The sequence below is a fragment of the Sander lucioperca genome, chromosome 2, assembly GCF_008315115.2.
Source record: "Sander lucioperca isolate FBNREF2018 chromosome 2, SLUC_FBN_1.2, whole genome shotgun sequence".
NCBI classification, from domain to species: domain Eukaryota; kingdom Metazoa; phylum Chordata; class Actinopteri; order Perciformes; family Percidae; genus Sander; species Sander lucioperca.
Window position 1 is genome coordinate 36806346 of NC_050174.1, and position 21794 is coordinate 36828139.

A 21794-nucleotide genomic window follows, 5' to 3' on the forward strand; every position below is an offset into this window, starting at 1 on the left:
ACACAGACACGCTCACAAAATCCATATCAAAGTGTTGTTTTGGCTATGAAAGAGAACGTGATTATCTGATTCACCTTGAAGTAGATCCAACTGAACCCTGGATATTCTCGCTTGGAAAGAACACACAATGTCAGTGAGCAAGAGCAGGGGAAATAAGATACACAGAAACTCTCGGGCAAGATCTCTCTTCCGGCCACTTAAATCAATTGTTATCGCAACCGGACAGTTTATGTTTTTGAAATTTGAATTTTTGTCTTGGTTTGATTCTAGAAATCTGAAGCTATTCCACCGATTTAGTAATTGGTTGAAGCAAAACACGATTACACATTCAGGTGTGGTTTGACTTTTGACAGCTCTCTCGTACATGAATCTTTAAAGCCCCGAGCTGTAACTTGTTCTCTTTCAGAGAAGCAGAAAATGAAAAGAGAAACGCAGGTGCAATGTGATTCATACAGAGAATTATAAAATCTGAGGACAGTTACAAAGAAATTGAATGATTTGTCGTAATTTGCATTGAGAGGAATAATGAGATCTTCTCAGTGAGGTTCAATGCAGTCTTGAATAGAGGAAAAGAAAAAGAACGTGGTAAAGTCTCATTAGCCTGGAAGATACGGGCAAAAGCATGGAAAGACCGACAGACAGTTAATAAAGCTGGAAACTAGTCATTTTTTTTTTTTTTTTTTAAGTTCTTTGACGTGAGCCTTATATGTCAACTCTCTCTGCTTTTCCTCGTGCCCTCAACATTAGCCCCAGATCCTGCGGTCAGTAACCTGACCCCCGCTGTTCCTTTGAGATACACCAATTACCTTACATGTCTTTACACCTTCATTAATTCTGTCTCCACTCCGATGGGAGAGCCTCGAAATCCTCTCTGTCCTAACCCGTCTCTATCTTGGCCTTGTAGCCAAACATTTATTTTCACTGGCGGTAAATCCTGACAAACCCCTGCAGGCCATCTGATACTCTTTGAAGTAAAGAGAGCCACAAATACTGTTTGTCTTTCCACACGTCCGAAGTTCAAAGTGAGCACACGAAGCTTCACCTCCTTATCCTACCGATACATATATAGTTCAAAAGCAGCAGTCTGCGGTCAGCCGAGCACTGGTCTAATTCCCTGTGGTGGTGAAGCTCAAGCTAATAACTGTTTGTTTACACCTCGTGTGAATACACTCTGAGAGCTTAGAGCGCTGCAGTTTTTAATTCTGCAGCATAGTTGGTGAACTACGAGTCCTGGTTGACTTACTAATGGCGAAGTTGCTCTCCTGAAAGTTTCTCCATGCTCTCATAGCCATGCCATTAACGGCAACTACTTAAAACACTTGGAACAACCCGTTGATTTTGTTTAGGTGTCATTTTTGCCAAATGTATGTATGCCAAATATGCGGAGGCTCGCCAGATTAAAAATTGCAATATTTTAATGTACACTGCAATATCCATTAAGTCAGTGTTCTCATGGTGGCTTGGGTTGGCTTGTGGCTCGGAAGTAGAGGGGTCGCCCCTCAACCACAAGCTTGTCGGTTCGGGCGCCTGGGTAGCTCACCTGGTAAAGCAGACGGCCATATATAGAGGTGTACTCCTCAACGGAGTGGCCGCAGGTTTGACTCCACCCTGCGGCCCTTTGCTGCATGTCATTCCCTCCTCTCTCTCCCTTTTCATGTCTTCAGCTGTCCTATATAAATAAAGGCCTAAAATGCCCCAAAAAATAATCTTAAAAAGATTGACGGTTCGATCCCAGGCTCCTCTGGGCATGTGTCAAAGTGTCCCTGAGCAAGACCCTGAACCCCAAGTTGCTCCCCCAGATGCTGTATCTATAGCTGTATAGCTGTCCACTGCTCCTAATACTTAGGATGTGTTAAATGCAGTAATTCAATTTCACTACATTGTACTGTTTGTATCTGATGAATTAAGAATAAAGTTTCATGTCCTACAATTTGGATAGTGAGCTGATGACCTATAATAAGGGCCACACGGACTCTGCAGACACAGATTTTAAACAAATATTTAAAAAAAATTCAAAATGTTAACACATGTCCACCCCAAGCAGAAAGACTGCAGATTTTCATTGTGGATCTCCTCTGAAAACTGTAAAACAAATTACACACACATATATACTGTACAGTATATATGCAGAATTCTTTTGGGTCTGCCTTTAATACATATCACCAATCATTCTGGCCCATTTCTACATTCAATTAGCAGAAAAAAACTAAGAAGTAAAAACAACCGTTACATTTGGATTTTCTCCCAACCGCCCTCTGATATCTGAGACACACAAGGTGTATTGCTACCAACCTTTGGCCACAAAACTGCATTGTTCATTTACTCTGTAGGAAAACCAATTTCTGCGTTGGCAGCTGTAGTCCACAAGCCAATCTAAAGCGATTCTCTGTTTTCTGACTCAGCTTTCACACAATCTAAGGACTGAACTGAGATTAAACCTGACAGCAACCTTCACTGGCCCTTACAGCTGTTGTCAGCACAACATCTGCTTTTGAATCAAACTAAAAACCTGCCAACAGTATGACCAAACAAGAGAAGAATGAGAAAGAAAGAAAGAAAACAGCGATGACATGGCAGTTAGATCTAATTGGCGTCATACTATGATACAACAAGGACACATAAACACTCAGCTACACTATGGCAACTACACACAGCTCTGCAAAAAACATGGGGATGTTATGCCATGCACTACGGTGTGTGTTTTGCATGTGTGCAAAGTGGCGTGTTGAGGTGTCGTGGGATTAGGGCTGGGCGATACGGAGAAAATCAAATACCACGATATTTTTGCCCAAATACCTTGATAATGATATTGCGACGATATCGTAGGGTTGATAATTGGTGCTTTTACAAAATATTTACACAATGAGATTTGTAATGTGGATATAATGACTAAGTGGGTAAAGGCAAATAATAGAACTGCGAGAACAGTCTGGAAAGTTCAGAAAATGACATCACTTTACTGTAATGCAGCCTGTAAAAACTAGGAAAAGCAAAAACACTAATGCCATATTACGATATCCAAAATCTAAGACGATATCTAGTCTCATATCACGATATTGATCTATATTTATACTGCCTAGCCCTAAGTGGGATATGAACTGCATGTTCTCTCTGTGCCAACTTCAGATCAGTGTTGTGTTTCAAGACAGAGAGGAGGTAAAGGAGGAGGAATTACAACATTGAGCCTCTTCAGCGACTCCCAGAGGAGCACGGGGCATTACTGTAATCAGTAACACTTTAATTAATGAACACCTCGCAATGCTAATGGTGGTGCTGCTGACCTCTCAATCATCTCTCAACAGTGGGATCACTCCTAATTGGTGTGCAGACATGTGCTGAATGTACAATTCTAGGTGTCTGTTTTTTTATTGCAGTAATCATCAAGGAGATATACAGCAAAAAAAAAAAAAAAGTATAGTGTTGGAAGTTTTTAGGCTAGATGTGCGGCCAAATCCTACACTGAGAGAGAGGATTTAACATGTAATAACACAGTTCTGATGCAAAGTAAAGTCTGTTTTATGTAAGGGAATGTGCAATTTCCCTTTTCAAAAAATCCGATAATACTGCATATTAAAAAAACAAACACACACTGACAGTATTAATGTTGTTAATAATAGAAATATAAACAGAAATGAATAAATTGGGAGTGTCTACGGAGTTCTTCCTTCTCAGCCTTACTGCGGCCTCAGTTTGCTCAAACTCAAGTTCTGTGGGTAAAGAAGTGTTTAATACATGTAGTACTTGTTTACCATGGCAGTGTGTGTGCGCCCTAGAGAAAGAACAGAGTAAATTGCTGAACAGTCATGAGCGGGATGAGAGTCGTGCATAGCTCTACACAGCCACTGCAGCCTGCAACTCCAGCTGAAAGAGAAAAGCCGGCCTCTATTTGCAGGAACAGCAACTAGGGCTACCAAAATGTAGACACACTAATTGATGCAAATAGAGTAACAACACACAATGCAAAAAAAGGCAACTAAAACACGATGTAGTCAAATGTGGCATCTTTGATATACACATTAAAGCCGACATTCCCAGATGGTTTGCCTGAACAGCCACACAGCTAAAGGGACGGCGGTGATAATCATACCTTTTTGACATCTCTGACGAGGTGGTACAGCGTGTTGGACGGACCATGTCTCTGTTGAAAAAAACAAACAAGCACAACAACACATACCATTACTGAAAGCATCTACATTTCCTGAGGGCAAAACTGCTACAACCATGCATGGATATGTATATATGCTCAACGCAACTGATTGTTGCAGTATTCTCCGAAACGCCAGGGGCGTACAAACAAAATAATCTGTGAATAAGCAAGGAGTAGTAGAGAAGTAGAGAGCGGAAGTAAAGGAGAGCCTGGCAACAGAAGTAAACACATACATGGTCTAATTATTAACGTTACTGTCACTTTTCTCCAAGTCGAAATGACTGTCTGCCTCTCGATGTTGTAACATGTTGCAACATCTTTCCATGAGGCGTCTTTTTTTAGCTTTGACAAAGCGACCTCTCATGTTTTTCCACACCCTCCAGCAAAATGCCTCTTCTTTTCCCAGTGTAGTGGCCTCTCTCTTACCACGGATTTAAGACCATTTAACTGTCCCTGTGGTCTCTACATGAAGAATCATGTTTGAACAGGCGCACCTGCTGAACCTGCTCGGTCGTCCCAGCCGCCCTTGTTGAAATGGAACACGCAGCGCGCACCTAATCTACAAAAATTCAGAGGAGCACGACCACGCACAGCGACAATTTGTGGAGCCTTCGCGCTGGACGAGCCAGACGTCATTTTCTGGCTCGCGCACCTCACACCGGGAACATCATGGCGACGATAAACCTACCTTTAACTAGGGGTGTGACTCTTTACTGGTCTCACGATTCGATTGCGATTATCCTGTCAACGATTCGAATCGAAGCAGATCAGAAAATTAACAAACATCAGTAGGCAATAATCGATTTTGGTCTGTCACTGCATCGGTGCAAAATCGTCCACGTATGCATCGCGATGCATCGATGCAATGATTCATTTCAACACCCCTACCTTTAACCTCCCTGCAATACTGTTCACTACCAGCTCTTGCGCAAGAAACCTTACAATCTACATTTAACTTTGAAACTCACTATCACAACTATTCGCAAAGGAGGCTATTCCCTGGTGTGTTCCAAAAAAGATAACACAACTCATATTTACAATCCACTTATGTGTAATTTGGTATTACCGTGTTGTAGAGCTCCTCTAGTCTGGAAAGCGTGAGGAAACGGTGCACACTGACTCCATTTTCAATCAGCAGCTTGACAAAGTCCACTCTGTCCAGAACTAAGGCATCCAGCATCGCCTGCTCCAGGGAACCGACCTAAGGCACACGGGATAGGGAATACAAATACTGACGATACCATACACAGCACACACCACATACCACCAACTATGCAGGAGCACCGCAAGGTAATAAATAAAGATCATAATTTACTAAAACTACAACAGGATTATTATAATAGGATTTCAAACATGTAGTGGAGCCACACTTAATTGGTTAAAGTGCTCATATCATGCTCATTTTCAGGTTCATAATTGTATTTCGAGGTTGTACCAGAATAGGTTTACATGGTTTCATTTTCAAAAAACACCATATTTAGTATATAGTATATATATATATTTAGTTTCAATGCACATTGCTGCAGCTCCTCTTTTCACCCTGTGTGTTGAGCTCTCTGTTTTAGCTACAGAGTGAGACATCTCACTTCTATTCCATCTTTGTTGGGAGTCACACATGCGCAGTAGCTAGGTAAGGACTACTAGCCAGTCAGAAGCAGAGTATGAGGGCGTGCCATGCTAGCAGCTAGGCGAGCATTATAACGTGTGTTACAAAGTGACCACGTTTGTCTCTGAAGTAAAGGCTGGACTACAATAGAGCTGTTTGGAGCAGTTTGTGAACAGTGTTTTCTGTTGGAGATGGTAAGTCCCTTTGGGGTGGACTTTGGGCTTTTTCACTTTGTAAACCTATAACGTGCACAAAAAGATATATAACACAATAAAGGAAAGGGAAAAGGCCAAACAGCATAATATGAGCACTTTAATACTCATGTTTCTTCTTATGTTTAGCTGTTATACTTTTCTCTTCCATAGACCACACACCCAAAATAAAGTTGAAATAAAAAGCTTTTTTGTGACAGCTTCAAACTATACATGAAAACTGCAAGGAAATGCATACTTCTCAATTATGTTCACAGATAACCACAGCAGTCCTTGATTATTATTTGCAACCGTTGTTGAGTTGCTGAACCGTTCACCCATGACTGATCCTGAGCTGACTTCGGCATCCAAATAGTCTTTGAAAGTTTCCTTTTCTCTGACGTTTAAGTTTTCATCTTTCTCTTAGTAATCACTTTAAAGTTATTTTGTGTGAATGTAAAGTATTCTGAACTGCATATCTTGTATGCACCATACATTATTAATATTATCAGCTGTTGAGGACCGTTTCTGTAAACAAATGTCAGGTACGGTACAATTCAAGACTGAGTTACAATGCCAAAGACTGTTTTGGGCAGTGCAGTATCCTATAATGTTAACAGCAGCGAGAATGCACCTGTGAATAAAAACAACATCCCTGCTGCAGTATGCATATTCTTGTTTAGATGGTTTATGGTTCTTTCTTACAGGCCACTGCTGTCCGTAGATGAAGATTTGACTGCGGGCGATGTCCACTCTGTTCCAAGCCAGAGCCAAACTCAGCTGGTCAGGAGCTGAAGCGTTGGCACCTAAGAGAGGATTCAATCAGAATCAGAAATCAGAAATACAAGGAATTTGCCTTGGTGGATGGTGCATACATACACATAAACATAAAGGAAATAAACAATAAATGCCAAAAAACCTGATAACATAAATAAACAGATATGTAAAATATTTCTGTTTTAAGGTCCCATGGCATTAAAACTTCACTTTATGAGGTTTTTTAACATTAATGTGAGTTCCCCCAGCCTGGCTATGCCCCCCCAGTGGCTAGAAATGGTGATAGGTGTAAACTAAGCCCTGGGTATCCTGCTCCACCTTTTAGAAAATGAAAGCTCAGATGGGCTGATCTGGAATCTTCCCTTTATGATGTCATAAGGGGAAAGGTTACCTCCCCTTTCTCTGCTTTGCCCGCCCAGAGAATTTGGCCCGCCAATGAGAAAGAGAGAGACATCATGGCTTGCAAACAAGCAAAGCATGGCAGTTGGTCAAGGCCACACCCCCACCCTCCACCTTACCCCCCCTCTCTCCTTCTCAATAGCATTTAAAGCTACAGACATAGAAATGGCACATCCTAAGGAAAGCTCATTGTGGGACTGGCTCTAGTGGCTGTAATTCTGCAAAAAGTTTGTGTTCAGGGTGGGAGGGCTCGACACAAGAGAGAGAGATACAATGGATTCCTTGAAAACAGGGTATTTTCAGCGGTCTTAAAAAGAGAAGTCTTTGCTGAGCTTTGAAGAAGAGGAGATTGTTACGCCCAAGCATTTGTAGTTCTTCACCTGTTAAATTTGCTGACCATTTATGACCAAAGGCAGATGGTCACTATGGCTCTTCTGAAAGTCCACTTCTTTTATTTTAAAATATATCCCTGTATGTAAGCTATATATAATGGTGGTTTGGTTGCAGCTTCCCCAATTGTGTAGCATTAATTTAAGTCAAAATTGTGATTATTTATTGACTTTGCAGCTTTTTGCTAGTTTTCATCAGATTTGTATTGCACTGAAGTGGGACCCGTACCTAAACTTGTTGAGCTATGGAGCCGTTGCTGAAAACCTATGAGAGCTAGCTTCTTTTGTGAGCTGCAGGGGCTTTGTCTAACTTCAGGCTTGGTGGATCTTTACTTTACCATGTGTCTGCTCGGTTCCTGCCCTATTCTGTTTCTGTAGAGAAGAAGATGTCTTGTTGTCAGAGAATGACAACCCGGTCTTTGAAGTATCACTTAATTTAACGCTCCGCCTCATCCCTGCATAAAGTGTGGAATACGACTGTGTTCCTTTGATTTGCTGTGTCCGTGAACATCATTTACTGTGGTCTGATCCTCCAGTAACATCAACATGACGTAATGAGTAGAATACAAAAAAGTGGCATTCTGGACAGATCGGATTTGCTCAATGCAATATTGGATGATGTAAAGGTGAGTAAAAAATAATCAGGATTCAAGGGCACACCGACAAATAAGGATAAAATAAAAGTGTTCACCCGACTCATCACTGGGATGGATTTGCTGCATACCATTGCTGTTTGGTAATGGACAGATTGTCAAATGAAAAAATCGAAATCTGCCGAGATACTCACAATGTAGGGCTGGTATGTTTGTTTGGTGTTTTCCTTTGACATGTTACTTGTCATTATGTTTTCACACATCTTTAGTTTAGTTTAAATATCCTACAAATGTAAGAAAATTATTATCATGGAGTGTATGCTCATCTGAGCGTATACAACAGTGACGGCACATTAGTTGGAGTTGAGCCAATATGTCTCAAAAACTTCATCAAATGGATAAAAACTCAGAGGCAGCATAAAATGAATCAGGGACAGACAATATAAAACCAAACCTGCTGTTGAATATGCTGCAAAAAAAGTAATTGTAGCTGTTCACTTGTTTAGTGGCACTCTTAAAACACTGTTGACCCTTGAGATAGCACACAAAACCGCAGTCTGCTGTTCACATTAATAATTCACCTGCACACTGGGAGGAGTTCACCAAAATGAGAAAGATAAGGCAGCAATTTATCTCAGCCTTTGGAGAAATCCACTGCAATATAAAAAATACTAATAATCCCTTGTGTTTAGACAAGCCTGTGTAATTTTTAATAAGCGCAGAAGTATCATCACTTTACACCGCGCTCTGTGCGACTTAAAGGCCTGCACAGCATTACTGGAGCTTAATGGTGTGAGTTCAGACAGAGCCCTGCTAATAAGAGCTTTAGTGGAGATACTGTATGTGTATATTAAAAGGCAGCGCCATCAAAGGCCTGTGGTTTCACTCAGTCTGCCTGCAGGAAGGCTGAACTGCAGCCAAGTGACTTTATGGACCCAATCTCCGAGATATTGACTACTTCAGACAGCAGACCATCAGTTACTCTAAACCTCCCTCTGCTACACCATGTGTCTTTAGCTGCAGTTTCAATCCTGTTTCCTACTTGGCTCTCTCACAGGCAGGCTCGCACACTCGTTCCTTTTATAGCTTTTTTCTTGCTCTTGCTCTGTTCTCTCCTCACCGTGTATTCCTGACTGTGCTGTGCCGTGTTGAGCTTCAGGCAATAGCTTAGTTCTTCAGCGAAGGAGTCTAATCCAGTGTTTTAAAAAGCTCTCAGGCAGGATGTGACTGATTTCATTTTACACTAAAAGCCTTAACACGTCTCATTCACTCAGCCACAGAATGAGACTAGCATGTAAAGTGACCCTCATGCCGCAGAGCTTTTGCCCCTTTTCTCAGTGTTTCCCTCTCATCCCTTCACTATGATCTCCTGCTTTTCCTTTCCTTTTTTCTATTTTGTCTTCTCTTTCTCCCTTCACTCATTCATCTACATGCCATTCCTATCACAATGTGAAATGAAATTAGTAGAAAAGGGATAAAAAAGTGAACCGAAATGAAAGATAGAGCAAGAGATGGAGTCCATGTATGAGTGAAATATCATACATGTGTACATGGGGAAAGTAATAGGACAAGAGTTTGAGACAAAGACAAAGATCAGGGAGTGTTGCATGGACCAAAGAAATCATGCATCTTAACTGCTACACATACATTTTGTAAAACATGGTTCTCTGTCACCCTGTCCCTCTCCAAACTCACTTGTTTAGTCTCTGTGAAATGAAATGTTCCTCTTAGAATATCCTGCGTGATATATAATCATATACACGGGCACGTGTGTACCTCATGTGTTCATATGTATAGGTGTATCTTTAAGAGGGAATGTGTGCAAATCAAGCGGCAACCTCCATTGCTGAAAAATTAAGCCAATGCAGAAGTGCCAACAACTGCAGTTCATCGAGTGGGCAACTGAGGCTGGCTCTAAAATGGAGTCGATCGCCACCCCCATGTTAAAATGCACAACTTATAACAGAATTAACATATTTACAGACTGGTACAAAATAGGTTTTAGGGCCCTATTTTAACGATCTGAGCGCACGGCGTGAAGCGCCTGGCGCAGGTGCGTTTAGGACGTGTATGAATCCACTTTAGCTAGTTTAACGGCGAAAAAAAGGGGTCAGTGCGCCGGGCGCATGGTTCAAAAGGTTTGTACTTAGTGTCTTGATTATACATAGGTGTGTTTTGGGCGTAACATGCAATAAACCAATCAGAGTATCAGCTCCCATTCCCTTTAAAAGCCAGGCACGTTTGTACCTTGGCGCATTGCTATTATGACGGAGGATTTGTTAAGCAGGAAGGAGAGATTTTCAGGAGAAGAAACTGATCTGCTCATGCGTCAAGTGAAAGCGCGTGAGCAGATCATATCAAAATACCATTTCACATTGTAATATTTTTTTATTTTTAATCATTTGCATGTTTGTGTGCTGCTGCGTGTCCCTGGGTTTGTTACAAGCATAGTGTGCGCGCGCTGTGCACGAGCCTAGGCACATTTTACTAATTTGCTTAAAATAACAATGAAATGCTAAGTTATTGACTTAAGCTCAGGTTTTTGTTGGTCAATGGCGCGATCACTTTCCGCTGCCTCAAGATAGCAATATGCCAAGAATGCACCTAAACACAACTCCCTGTTAGACCAGACATGGGCGCACAGATGGGCGCAGGTGCATTTGCTATTTAAACGACGTGGGCGCTGGACGGGAAATTGCCAACTGCGTCGGTCTTAAACTAGCAAAGACACTTGCATTGGGCTTTGCACTGCGCCGGTTGCAAGATAGGGGGGGAATTGTTTTCATAACTCACCTTTATAAAGTATATTCAGGCTTAAATTTGTGCATAATCAAGAGTGTTTCGCTTTGAGTGACAGGTGGCTTCTGTCACAGGAGGTGAGGGCAGACTGTAGGCTTCACTCCACCACGCTCCACCTCTTTGCCCTTTTTTGGATCAGTCGACGTTAGGCACTGCCAAGATGGCGACAGGGAAGGACGAGAGCCGCCCACTTTCAGTTTTACTTTGCTCTTCGGAAACCTATATTATTATACAGTCTATGGTGCAAACTCCAGCAGGTGGCGTTAGCATCATATTCCTTGAAGAGGCAAGAGCAACCATGACATAAGCTCTGAAGTGTGGATCTATGAATCCTTTGCGTGTGTGTGTGTTTGTAGAAGGGTGGGGGCATGATAAACATTGAAGGGAGAAATAGGGTAGAGGATGAGGTGGTTGAGGTTAATTGTTCTATTGCGCTTGCGGAATATTCAATTTTGTAACTCAATTTGGTCCAATTCCTTGCCCTTATTGGTAAATGCATACCAGTTAAGTACAGTGTAAGAATTGCAGCCTCTGCTTGTTATATTATATATATTGTATATATCTCTCTATCCTGTAGGTCTGTGCTGCTAATTGATTATTCCATGTGTTGCAGTGTAATATGTGGAATGGGGGAAACCAACATAGATATGACCCTTTAAAACATCAACTAGCTTTTCTGCAACTATTGCAATGCCCTTTGACGAATGTATAACATTACCTGTATACTGCCTGTAAAGATAATAAACCTTGAGCTTAAACTTTGGGATGCTGGTCATGCTGTACCAATTAGTGTAGTTCTGAGAAATTAGAAGCTGATGTGGCATAATAGCATACAGTTAGGCCATGTGTCCCTTTCAAAAGTGATTATTGACCTCAAGGGGAATTATGTTATAAATGCAAATTAAATTACATTGTGTACTTCAAAAGCGATGAATTAAAAGACACAATACTTTTCATTTTTCCATAATTCATTGGTGACTGTAAGTGTCTTCCTGTAATTGCGTGTCTCTGGCTACACAGTTAATGAGCAGCTGTGTTCGTGCTAATTGATTATTCTCCAGGTGTTGTTGTGATATTGGGGATTTATTAGCATATAAAGTAGGAAACCTGAACTCACTGCAAGCGGCTTTAATAGCTGGTAGGCTACGAGTGCCACAACCTCCTCACATTAAAAGGAATAGTTTGATATTTTGTGGAATACACTTTCTTGCTAAGTGTTAGATGAGAACATGGCTGTACAATAAACACATGGCATAGCAAACTCGGCCAAAAAGCATATCTAACGCTAACAAATTCAAACTTTATATCATGATCCAACCAAAAACATCATTTTGTTGTTTTACGGGCGGTTATGTGCCATATGTTCTGGAAAAATACTTAGCAAGCCAAAAAGAGCCAGGAGTTAGTGGACATAGCCATAGAGAATACTGGACTTATATTTGGTGGGCAGTGATAAGAGGACTACATGCCTATGGAACTCTGTTTCTGCTAAAACTGTAAGAAAGCAATTGTTTGATAAGCTAATACAAAATCAAGACTTAATGCTGCAAGTTTGCTTTAGAGTCTTTCTGCCCCGCAGAGATCATACATTGCTTAATGGAGCTTTATGAGAGAAAAACATAAGCACAGATGTCTCGGTTTTATTCCCGAGCTATGAAGTGCAAAAGTAAAAACATATTTGTGCGCTTCAAAACATACACCTAAACTGGGACAGTGAGAGGAATGCTTTCTGAAACATTATCATCCTTCTTTTATGTACAGAAACTTCCAAATAACAACATCCCTGGAGGGTGACCGTGAAATGGAAGCCACTTACTGTACATTCATGCTCCAGCACACATGCATACATGCATACACCCACCTTTGAGTAATGCAGTGAGGATGGCGAGGTCAATGTCCTGATGACCCTCCGACCCCATCCGGAAAACTGTTATCTGAGAGACATTGAGACAGAGAGAGACAGACGCAGAGAGAACGAGTGAGAAAAAGGTGCATAACAGTAATTCTACACAAGCCAAACTGTTTGAAAGTCAATGTTATTACTTATGAAAGAATTTAATGTTTGATTGAATGCATCACGGTTTATAGAAGTCTCATCTTGAGAGAGGGTGCTCTTATTTGGATTAGACAGCTTCACTAAAAACGCTGAAGTGCAGGAGGAGATGAGAGACGAGAAGAAAAGAAGAGAGACAAGAGGGGAGAGGAGAGACAAGATGGGAGAGGAGAGACAAAGGAGGAGAGGAGACGAGAAGAGAGGAGAGACAAAGGAGGAGAGGAGATGAGAAGAGAGGAGAGACAAGAGAGGAGAGACAAGGAGAGACAAGAAAGGAGAAAAAAGAGAGGAAAGGAGAGACAAGTGAGGCGAGGAGAACAAGAGAGGAGAGACAAGAGAGGAAAGGAAAGGAAAGGAGAAACAAGAGAGGAAAGGAAAGGGAAGGAAAGGAGAGCCAAGAGAGGAGAGGAAAACTAGAGAAGTGAGACAAGACAGGAAAGGAGATACAAGAAAGGAGAGACATGAGGAGATGAGAAGAGATGAGAGACAAGAGAGGAGAGTAGGATTGCTCTGATGTAACTTAAGTATCTCCCTCCAGACTCTCTTCCCTTCTCTCTTGTCTTTTTTGCAGAGGACAGCACAAAACTTTCACATACAGCTTGTTCACTGTAGGGAGGGAATAAAGGGATGCACCGACAAGACAAGTGGGGGGGAACCAGAGTAAGAACCATAACAAAGCCAGAGATGAAATTAATATAAAACTAATAATGCTCTCCATTACCAAAAAACATTGTTCTTTTTCTTGTGCTGTGTCAAACACGATTTGGATTAGGCTCTCATGAAAATATTTTACTCTAAGGTCACTTTAGGTCTTTGTCTGCGTAGGCTGACATGTCTTTTAGCTGCATTTTTTATATCCTGCGTGAGATGAACTAATGGTGCAATGGATGAAAGCCAAAGTCCCCTGAGAGGGAAATCTGAGAAATAGGGCAGCTTTTCCTGGATTTTTCTCCAGCAAATATAGCAAGAACGCGTACACACACCCGTGTTAACATGTGTGTCGGCTCGTATGTGTGCATGCGTGAAGGGCACCTTGTGGGAGTCGTGTGCGGGAGAATGCGTGTTCTGAATGCACGACGAGCTATTCCTCTAATCCTACCATCGACCCATCCATCTCCTCCCACCTCTGTTTTCTCCCTGCAGCCCATCTCCCTTCCCATCTCCCCCCTCTAAATGGCTTCATTTGGTGGAGCTCTGGGAATCTGCAGGCTTTGCTGCTGCTGCTGCTTTCCCTTAGGGCAATGCTGCAATGTTGTGGGCTAACCCTCCTCTTTCTCCCTTATTCTCCCTCTCTTTTCAGTTCCACACACATCTAAATGCACCAGAGTAATTTAATTCACAATGATGATTTACAGTATCCATTAAGCTGGGTCATTCATCATGTACACGGCAGATGCTGATGACATGTTGCCTCCTCCCTGAGAGACAAATGAGGAGTGTGACACCGTGTGACGACTTAGACCTGGGTCATGCAATGCAAATGCAATCACTAATATGGGGAGCATCAACGTGTGTGTGTGTGTGTGTGTGTGTGTGTGTGTGTGTGTGTGTGTGTGTGTGTGTGTTTGTGTGTGTGTGTGTGTGCGTATGTGTATGTATGTGTGTGTGCGTGCGTGCGTGCGTGCGTGCGTGCGTGCGTGTGTGTGTGTGTGTGTGTGTGTGTGTGTGTGTGTGTGTGTGTGTGTGTGTGAGTGTGGCGTCACTATCAGCCAGTGTAGTCAAAAGATCTTTCTCCAGGTGAAATAGGAGTGCAATGGGATGTGAAGGTATCGATTGGGGACTTCATTAGCGGGGAGAGTGTGTGTGTGTGTGCGTGCGTGTGTGTGTGTGTGTGTGTGTGTGTGTGTGTGTTTGAATGGTGCGGCCAGTGGCTAGATTATCGTCATCTTGGGTGTTTTTTGAAAACAATGATTGTCATTTTTCACCATTTTCTGATATTTTATAGACCAAACAACAAATCGAAAAAATAATTGACAGATTAATCAACAATGAAAATAATCGTTAGTTGTAGCCCTACATGCAATACTGTGATCTAACCAAATTAGTTAAAGGAACACGGCAACTTATTGGGACTTGATTACCTTCAGGATCTGTGCTAGGCTAAGCTACCGGTGGAACCGTCGGCCAGAGTTACAACACGCACGGAGATGAGAAGGGTATGTATGGACTGATCTAACTCTGGGGGATACGGTGAATAAGCTAAAGTCCCAATAAGTCAGCGTGTTCCTTTAAGGGAGAGGTTTGTCTTGTATGTGCTCTAACGTAGTGACTCTTAAACTAAGAGGTTAAACTATGTATGCCAAGCATCCTCAGTTTAAGAAATAACCAATCAGGCGTGCTCATGTGCAGGCCTAATTTCCCCTAATTAGTACAGAATCCTGATCTGGCCACTGGTTCATTATACCCTGTAGTTATTGTTATGGCGGAATTGAGAGTTCTCTTTACACGCACACGCACACACACACACACACACACACACACACACACACACACACACACACACACACACACACACACACACACACACAGTTCTTGGCAGCCTTCAGGACTAAAGATGGATGACATTGTGATAGAGGAAAGATGGTGATTATAAGATTAGAGAAGATGTTCGCCATTGTTTTTACTCTGCCCTCTCTCTCCACCTTTACCTCCACACCCTTTCTACCACCCATCATCTTTCTGCCCCCCTCTCCGCTGCAACCACTTATCTCACAACAACCTCCCACTGGCATGCTACTGTACTCTCCCTCCCTCGTCTCTGCCTGCTTTCTCCCTCTACCCTTCCTCCAATCACACATCCAAGGTGACCCTGTGTATATGCGCTACCTGTTGATATTGTAAAGGCTCTACAATACAGAGACTAAGCAACACAACCTCTATGACAACGCAAGGTGGGTAATTTACTGTAATCTCAACGAACACACAGAGAGTCATCAATAAGTGCATGCAAAGGTAAACAGACCGCTTCTCCCCCGTCTATTGTCATCCTCTCGTACAAGCAAAGGTGCTCTCGAGTATTTTATGTAAGCAAACAAGTTTAACACGGCTTCATTTTATTTTATTTTTTTACTCATGGCATAAACTCGCCCATCTATAGTACATTACATTTTCGATGTGCTTGGTTAATACTGTATCTTGGCTAATTCTGTATCTTAAGATACTGTATCTTAAAATGCTGAATGTATTTTGGCCTCTACACTGACAATCATCATCAGAGGTCAACACGCAAGGGACAGGGCCATGACTCGTGTCCGTCACGCTCCATCTCTCTGTTGACAAGAACAGGAGGAGAGAGGAAAAGAGCGGGAACGATAACGAGAGGCAGACGAGTGGAGGCAGAGATCGGGAGGATACATGCGAGACGGAAGGAAAGAGGAAGCATGTGTAAATCAAAGGAAGACAGAGGGAGAGAGACATGGTGTTGACAAATTCAAGACGGATATGAGAAAAATGAAAAAGGAAAGGCAGTGCAATCTTTCTCAGTGTGACTGGGATCTTCAGAGACGCTAAGCCACATGCTAAGAAGAGGATCAGAAAACTGTTCTTCACGCTGCAGTGAGCCAAGCTGATTGGAAACATTCATCTCCATTTAACATGCATAACATACTGTACAAGGCACATGGCAGACTCCACGCACGCACGCAGGCACGCACGCACGCACACACACAGACACACACACACACACACACAATGCACCCTCTGAAATGCTACCATTGAACATAAAATATGTAGATACATATTTATTATTGTATGGGATAAACCATAAACTGACAGGCCGCAGCCAAAGCAGATGAAAGAGAGAAATAAGTGTCTCTATTCATGAAATTTCAAAAATGGATACACTGCCCTGCTGATAATCACACAAGGAATTGTCTATGTAGCTCACTGCGACACACTGTACCTCATTTCCACATTGGCTCTCCACTCAAACCCCTTCTCTTACTTCTTGTCTTATTTCCTCCCAGCCTCACCCTCCGTCTGTCCCTCACACACTCCCTCATGGTCCATTTAAGTCTCTCTTTAGCTCTCCTCATCTTCGGCCTACTCGTTCTTCATTTCTCTTTTCAGGGAGGCGGAGGAACATTGCGGGTTGGTGGTTCCTCCTCAATATTTAATCCGAATTAAACATATGAGGACTATTCTACACTCAATTATTCATACTGAGCTGGGGGATTCCAGGACAGTCATCGTGCCCCCTCCATCACAGATAAAGAGCGAGGCACTGAGAGAGAAACGGAGGCGGAGTTCTAAAGAGGCACTTTTCTTTTAATTGGATTTACACATTTCTAGCAAAAAAAAAAAAAAGAGATGTGACAACAGCCCTTGATGATATTTAAAGGCACTGGTTCACACGCAGCCGGCAGTCTTTTCAGTGTGCTTGTTTGACATTTATATGAAACTGTTCCACCGTTATGGTGAAGTGATAAAAGGAACAAGATAAGTGATGTGAACATACGAGGAGGATAATTACCCTCATCATCTACTGTACACAAACTGATACAAATGTGGCCTATGGTTTCTTTTAATATTCCCTTTCCCTATCTATATACTTTACATATATTACCCCGAAGTAAAAGTCAAGAGCTTGCACATTATTCATTGATTAGCTTCGCAATTGCAGTATTTCCCTTCCCTCCCCCCTCCGACTTGGAACTTAAAAATCTATCATCAATCACAGTTCTGGGAGATGATCCAGCACACTCTTAAATTAGACCAAATGAAAGCATAAAGCAGATAATTGGCACTATTGTTTGTAGCTGCAAAGAGCACTTTTGAGTTTTATAATCTACTGCCTAACTGACTTCACAGCAACGTAAAAATGCTAAATTTCATCATGTGGCATCTTGAAATGACATACAGTATTTAAGCAGAAAATGGCTATGAGGCAACCATACAACCGCGTGTTCCACTTTTGTTAAAACAAGGATAAAAACACGTTCATATAGGCTACATTTCAGTGCAAGTTTATTGCCTCTTGATATATAGCACAAACAGCCCTGAGTATGATAAACAAAGCTGAGGCAACAGGGGGAATAACTGAAGCACAAAATGTCTTCATGAATAAACCAACATCCTGAAAATAAGGAAAAAGCTAGACATCCTTTCTTTAGTCGTCCTCCTTCACTTCACTAGCCCTCTTAAGCAAACACACTCTCCCTCTCAAAAAACAAGCCAGTCACTTTTAGTCTTTTTTTGTTTTCCTCCTACTCTGTGGCTTCCCTGCTACAGAGCCAGAAAAAAAACAAAGCACAGGGGATCTGGCACACAAAGACACACTCTCATTGTCTCTTTTTCTCTCACACACTTATCCCCTTTCGATCCGCTGCACAGACCCCGGAAAAACCCACATTTGCTGCCAATGGGAATGAGTCAACGTAACAGCTTTGTGACCCAGCTCCTGACCTGGTATACAAGGGTAACCTCGTGTGTATAATTGCTATGGGATAGTAGTACAGGTACTAGGGACGTAACAATTCACTACGTTTTCTTAGTCCATTTATTTGAGGAGATTTTTTTTTCTATTTATTTAGTTTTTTTGATGTGGGATTTGTTTAAAAAAATCTAATTATTCAATTTTTATTTCATTTTTGTTATTTAAGATAAAATACAATTTCAGTTGCACTTTTGATAAGAGGACACACCTGTTGTTTTGCACAGTTTATAGAAATAAAGGCAGCTTTTTCAGTCATTTGTCTGCAGCTCATTCTGTTAAAAAAATCATGAGAAAATCTTATCGGGAACTTAAAACTTGTGCATGGTGTATGGGTGATCATGATTTCTGCTGAGAAAAGCCTGAGTTTTATAGAAGACATAAAAAGTATGCTATCAAAGTTTGATGTCATTGGTAAATGTTTTATGGCAATGTTTAGATTATAGGCCACATTCAAGCATGCTACATAAAGTAAAGCATTCTGAATATGAAAACTAATCCCACTGCTGGATTTTACTTGCTCCTGCACTCTATCGGTGATCACACAGACATATCAATCAGACAGGTTGACACTAGGGATGTCCAGATCCGATCACTTGAGCGGAAATTGGGCCTGATCACGTGGTTTCAGACTCGATCGGAATCAGACGTTACCTCCCGATCAGGACTCGGATATATATGTATATATATTCTCATTATTTTTTAACACATCTATAGTTATGCGGTGGCACAGAGTTAGACCCTTTTGACTCCACACAGAAACAGCAACGCGTGCGGCATGACATCACTTTGTTGCAGAGACGCTATTGGTTAAATGCCGGCAAAGTAGAACACGGAAGCAGCTTGAAGCGGAAAGCGCGAGTATGTCTGCGGTCTGGAGGTATTATAAAGTTGATGACAACAACATTGCCATAGCAAACTGTGAGATATGTAACAGAAGTGCTCTGTTTGTTAACAGAGTTGTTGAATGTTAAAATAAGGTGAATTAAATAAAAAATAAGGAACATCCTGGATCTGTTTTTTCGCTCTTCTTTATTCTTTTTTTATATATTATAGAAGTATCGGATCGGGACTCGGTATCGGTAGATACTCAAAATCAAATGACTCGGACTCGAGGGCAAAAAAACCTGATCGGGACATCCCTAGTCGACACACCAGCTGTACTGTATAGCAGTGATTCCCAACCAGGGGGAGGTGCACCCCAGGGGGTACTTCTGCTGTTGCCATTTTTGTTATTTAAGATTAAATACAATTTCAGTTGCACTTTTGATAAGAGGACATACCTGTTGTTTTGCACAGTTTATAGAAATAAAGGCAGCTTTTTCAGTCATTTGTCTGCAGCTCATTCTGTTAAAAAAATCATGAGAAAATCTTATCGGGAACTTAAAATCGCGAATTATATCGAAATGTGAGTTGAGTGTATTGCTACATCCCTAACAGGTACTATACAACTAATATGGTTTTAACTGCATTCCTTATATTAGGTATTAGCTGCAACGTCACAACGTCTTGAGTCTAAGTTACACTCCTGTCATCTGGAGAGAGACTTAAACATGATTGTAGATCAAGAGTGTGTTAAATAAACTTTTCATAGGGTGACAGAACAAATACAAGTAATTCTGCTGCAATGTCTGTTCATTTTTAGTCTTCAGCGTAAATATTGCAAACTCATCGATCCTGCACAGCTACTGCCAGTACATGTAGGCATAAGTTCCCACCACAGTACAACACAGAATACCATGTAAACAGTAGTTAGTTTACTGGGACATGAACAGCTTTTTTAACCATGCAGGACCATGTTTGACCCTAAGTGGGGATAAAAAACAAGTTTAGAAATCCAGTCCGGCAAAGACCCAACATGGTGTACTACTGCAGTGGTTCGGGGCCAGAAAACACTATGCTCACATCCTGATTTAATTTGACCCTATGTATATAATACCCCTCCCAGCGGTGTACTACTTTTACCGAGTTGTCCTGCAGCATTTGAATATTTGAGATTTGAAAAGTGATTCAGTCTGATCTGGGGTCAAGTGAGTGGCTTTAACACAGGTTGCACGAGGAGGATGGTGAACTAGCAGAGAGGACTCCCCAGAGCACTATAAGTGAAATATGAGATAGGCCATACATGTTCTGGTTTACGCATTTGGTCCACTTTTTTTGTTTCCGGCTTAGCATGGGACAATAGGAACTCTGTCTTTTGCTCATTCTCATTTTTAATTTCTTCCTTACAGTTCCTCCTCTCCAATCAAACACGCATACACACTCCAATCCGTGGCTTTCTGAGTGCAATAAGGAGGGCACCCCTGTGATAACTATCAGCCTGATAAATAGGAGGCAGGTGAAACTATCTCTGTGAGAACGAGATAGGTGCCAGAAAGCTCTTTCTCCAAACCATAATTCACGCTGGCTTTTTGAGACTTGTGCATGGTGTATGGGCACTCATGGTTGCAGTATGTTTCTGCTGAGAAAAACCTGAGTTTTATAGAAGACATAAAAAGTATGCTATCAAAGTTTGACGTCATTGGTAAATGTTTCATGGCAATGTTAAGATTATAGGCCACATTCATGCATGCTACATGAAGTACAGCATTCTGAATATGAAAACTAATCCCACTGCTGGATTTTACTTGCTCCTGCACTCTATCGGTGATCACACAGACATATCAATCAGACAGGTTGACACACCAGCTGTACTGTATAGCAGTGATTCCCAACCAGGGGTAGGTGCACCCCAGGGGGTACTTCTGCTGTTGCCAGGGGGTACGTGGAAAGAACGTAGAGTAGCTTAACTAAAGATATAGAAATAATGATTTGATTGGAGAATACATCCACATGAAGTCAATTGTAACACCTTAACACTGCAAGATGCAGTTATGTAAGAGTGTGTGAAAACTAGTTAGCAAGCGAGCACAGAAATTTAGCTAAAAGTAATGAATTAATGGTAACGACTAAACAGTTTGAATGATAAGCTATGTAATGGAGAGACGGTTAAAATAGTTAGCTAACGGTTGAAATAGTTAGCTAAACATAATGGCTTAAATTAACGTTGATGGATATATGGTTGAAACATTCAGCTTCACTCCTAGTATTAGTAGCCTAGTAGGCTAGTAGTAGTAGTACGATTGCTGACCAAACCAACTTTAATGACTGTTCAATTGTATGAAATAATTAACAATATCCACTTTTATATAATGAATAGTGTTATACATTTAGAGCATACATTGTGAATTGATAAAGGGGTATGCAAGTTCATCTGACAGGGCTGTTGTACCTCAGACCAAAAAGATTGGAAACCACTGCTGTATAGTCCCACTTTTGCCACATGTCTGCATTTAAACTGTAAATGGCATGTTAAAGATCTTTTTTTCCCTTGAGCAGCTGATGGATTATCAGCAAAATACCTAATTGG

The 21794-nt window shown here is 41.5% G+C and overlaps 1 protein-coding gene across 12 annotated transcripts in view; it reads right to left on the reverse strand.

Moving 5' to 3' along the window:
* trpm3 (transient receptor potential cation channel, subfamily M, member 3) overlaps window positions 1-21794 on the reverse strand; it is a 176396-nt gene that overhangs the window by 34238 nt on the left and 120364 nt on the right. For 9 of the 12 annotated variants that reach the window (XM_031305960.2, XM_031305958.2, XM_031305965.2 and 6 more), the window contains exons 9-12: window positions 12763-12835; window positions 6650-6750; window positions 5214-5348; window positions 4088-4138 (exon numbers count right to left, since the gene is read on the reverse strand). In XM_031305960.2, coding sequence (XP_031161820.1) covers window positions 4088-4138; window positions 5214-5348; window positions 6650-6750; window positions 12763-12835 — 360 coding nt within the window. Of the gene's footprint in view, window positions 1-74; window positions 111-4087; window positions 4139-5213; window positions 5349-6649; window positions 6751-12762; window positions 12836-21794 lie in introns of all 12 variants that reach the window. The other 3 variants (XM_035996803.1, XM_035996810.1, XM_035996804.1) reach the window with 1 other exon arrangement.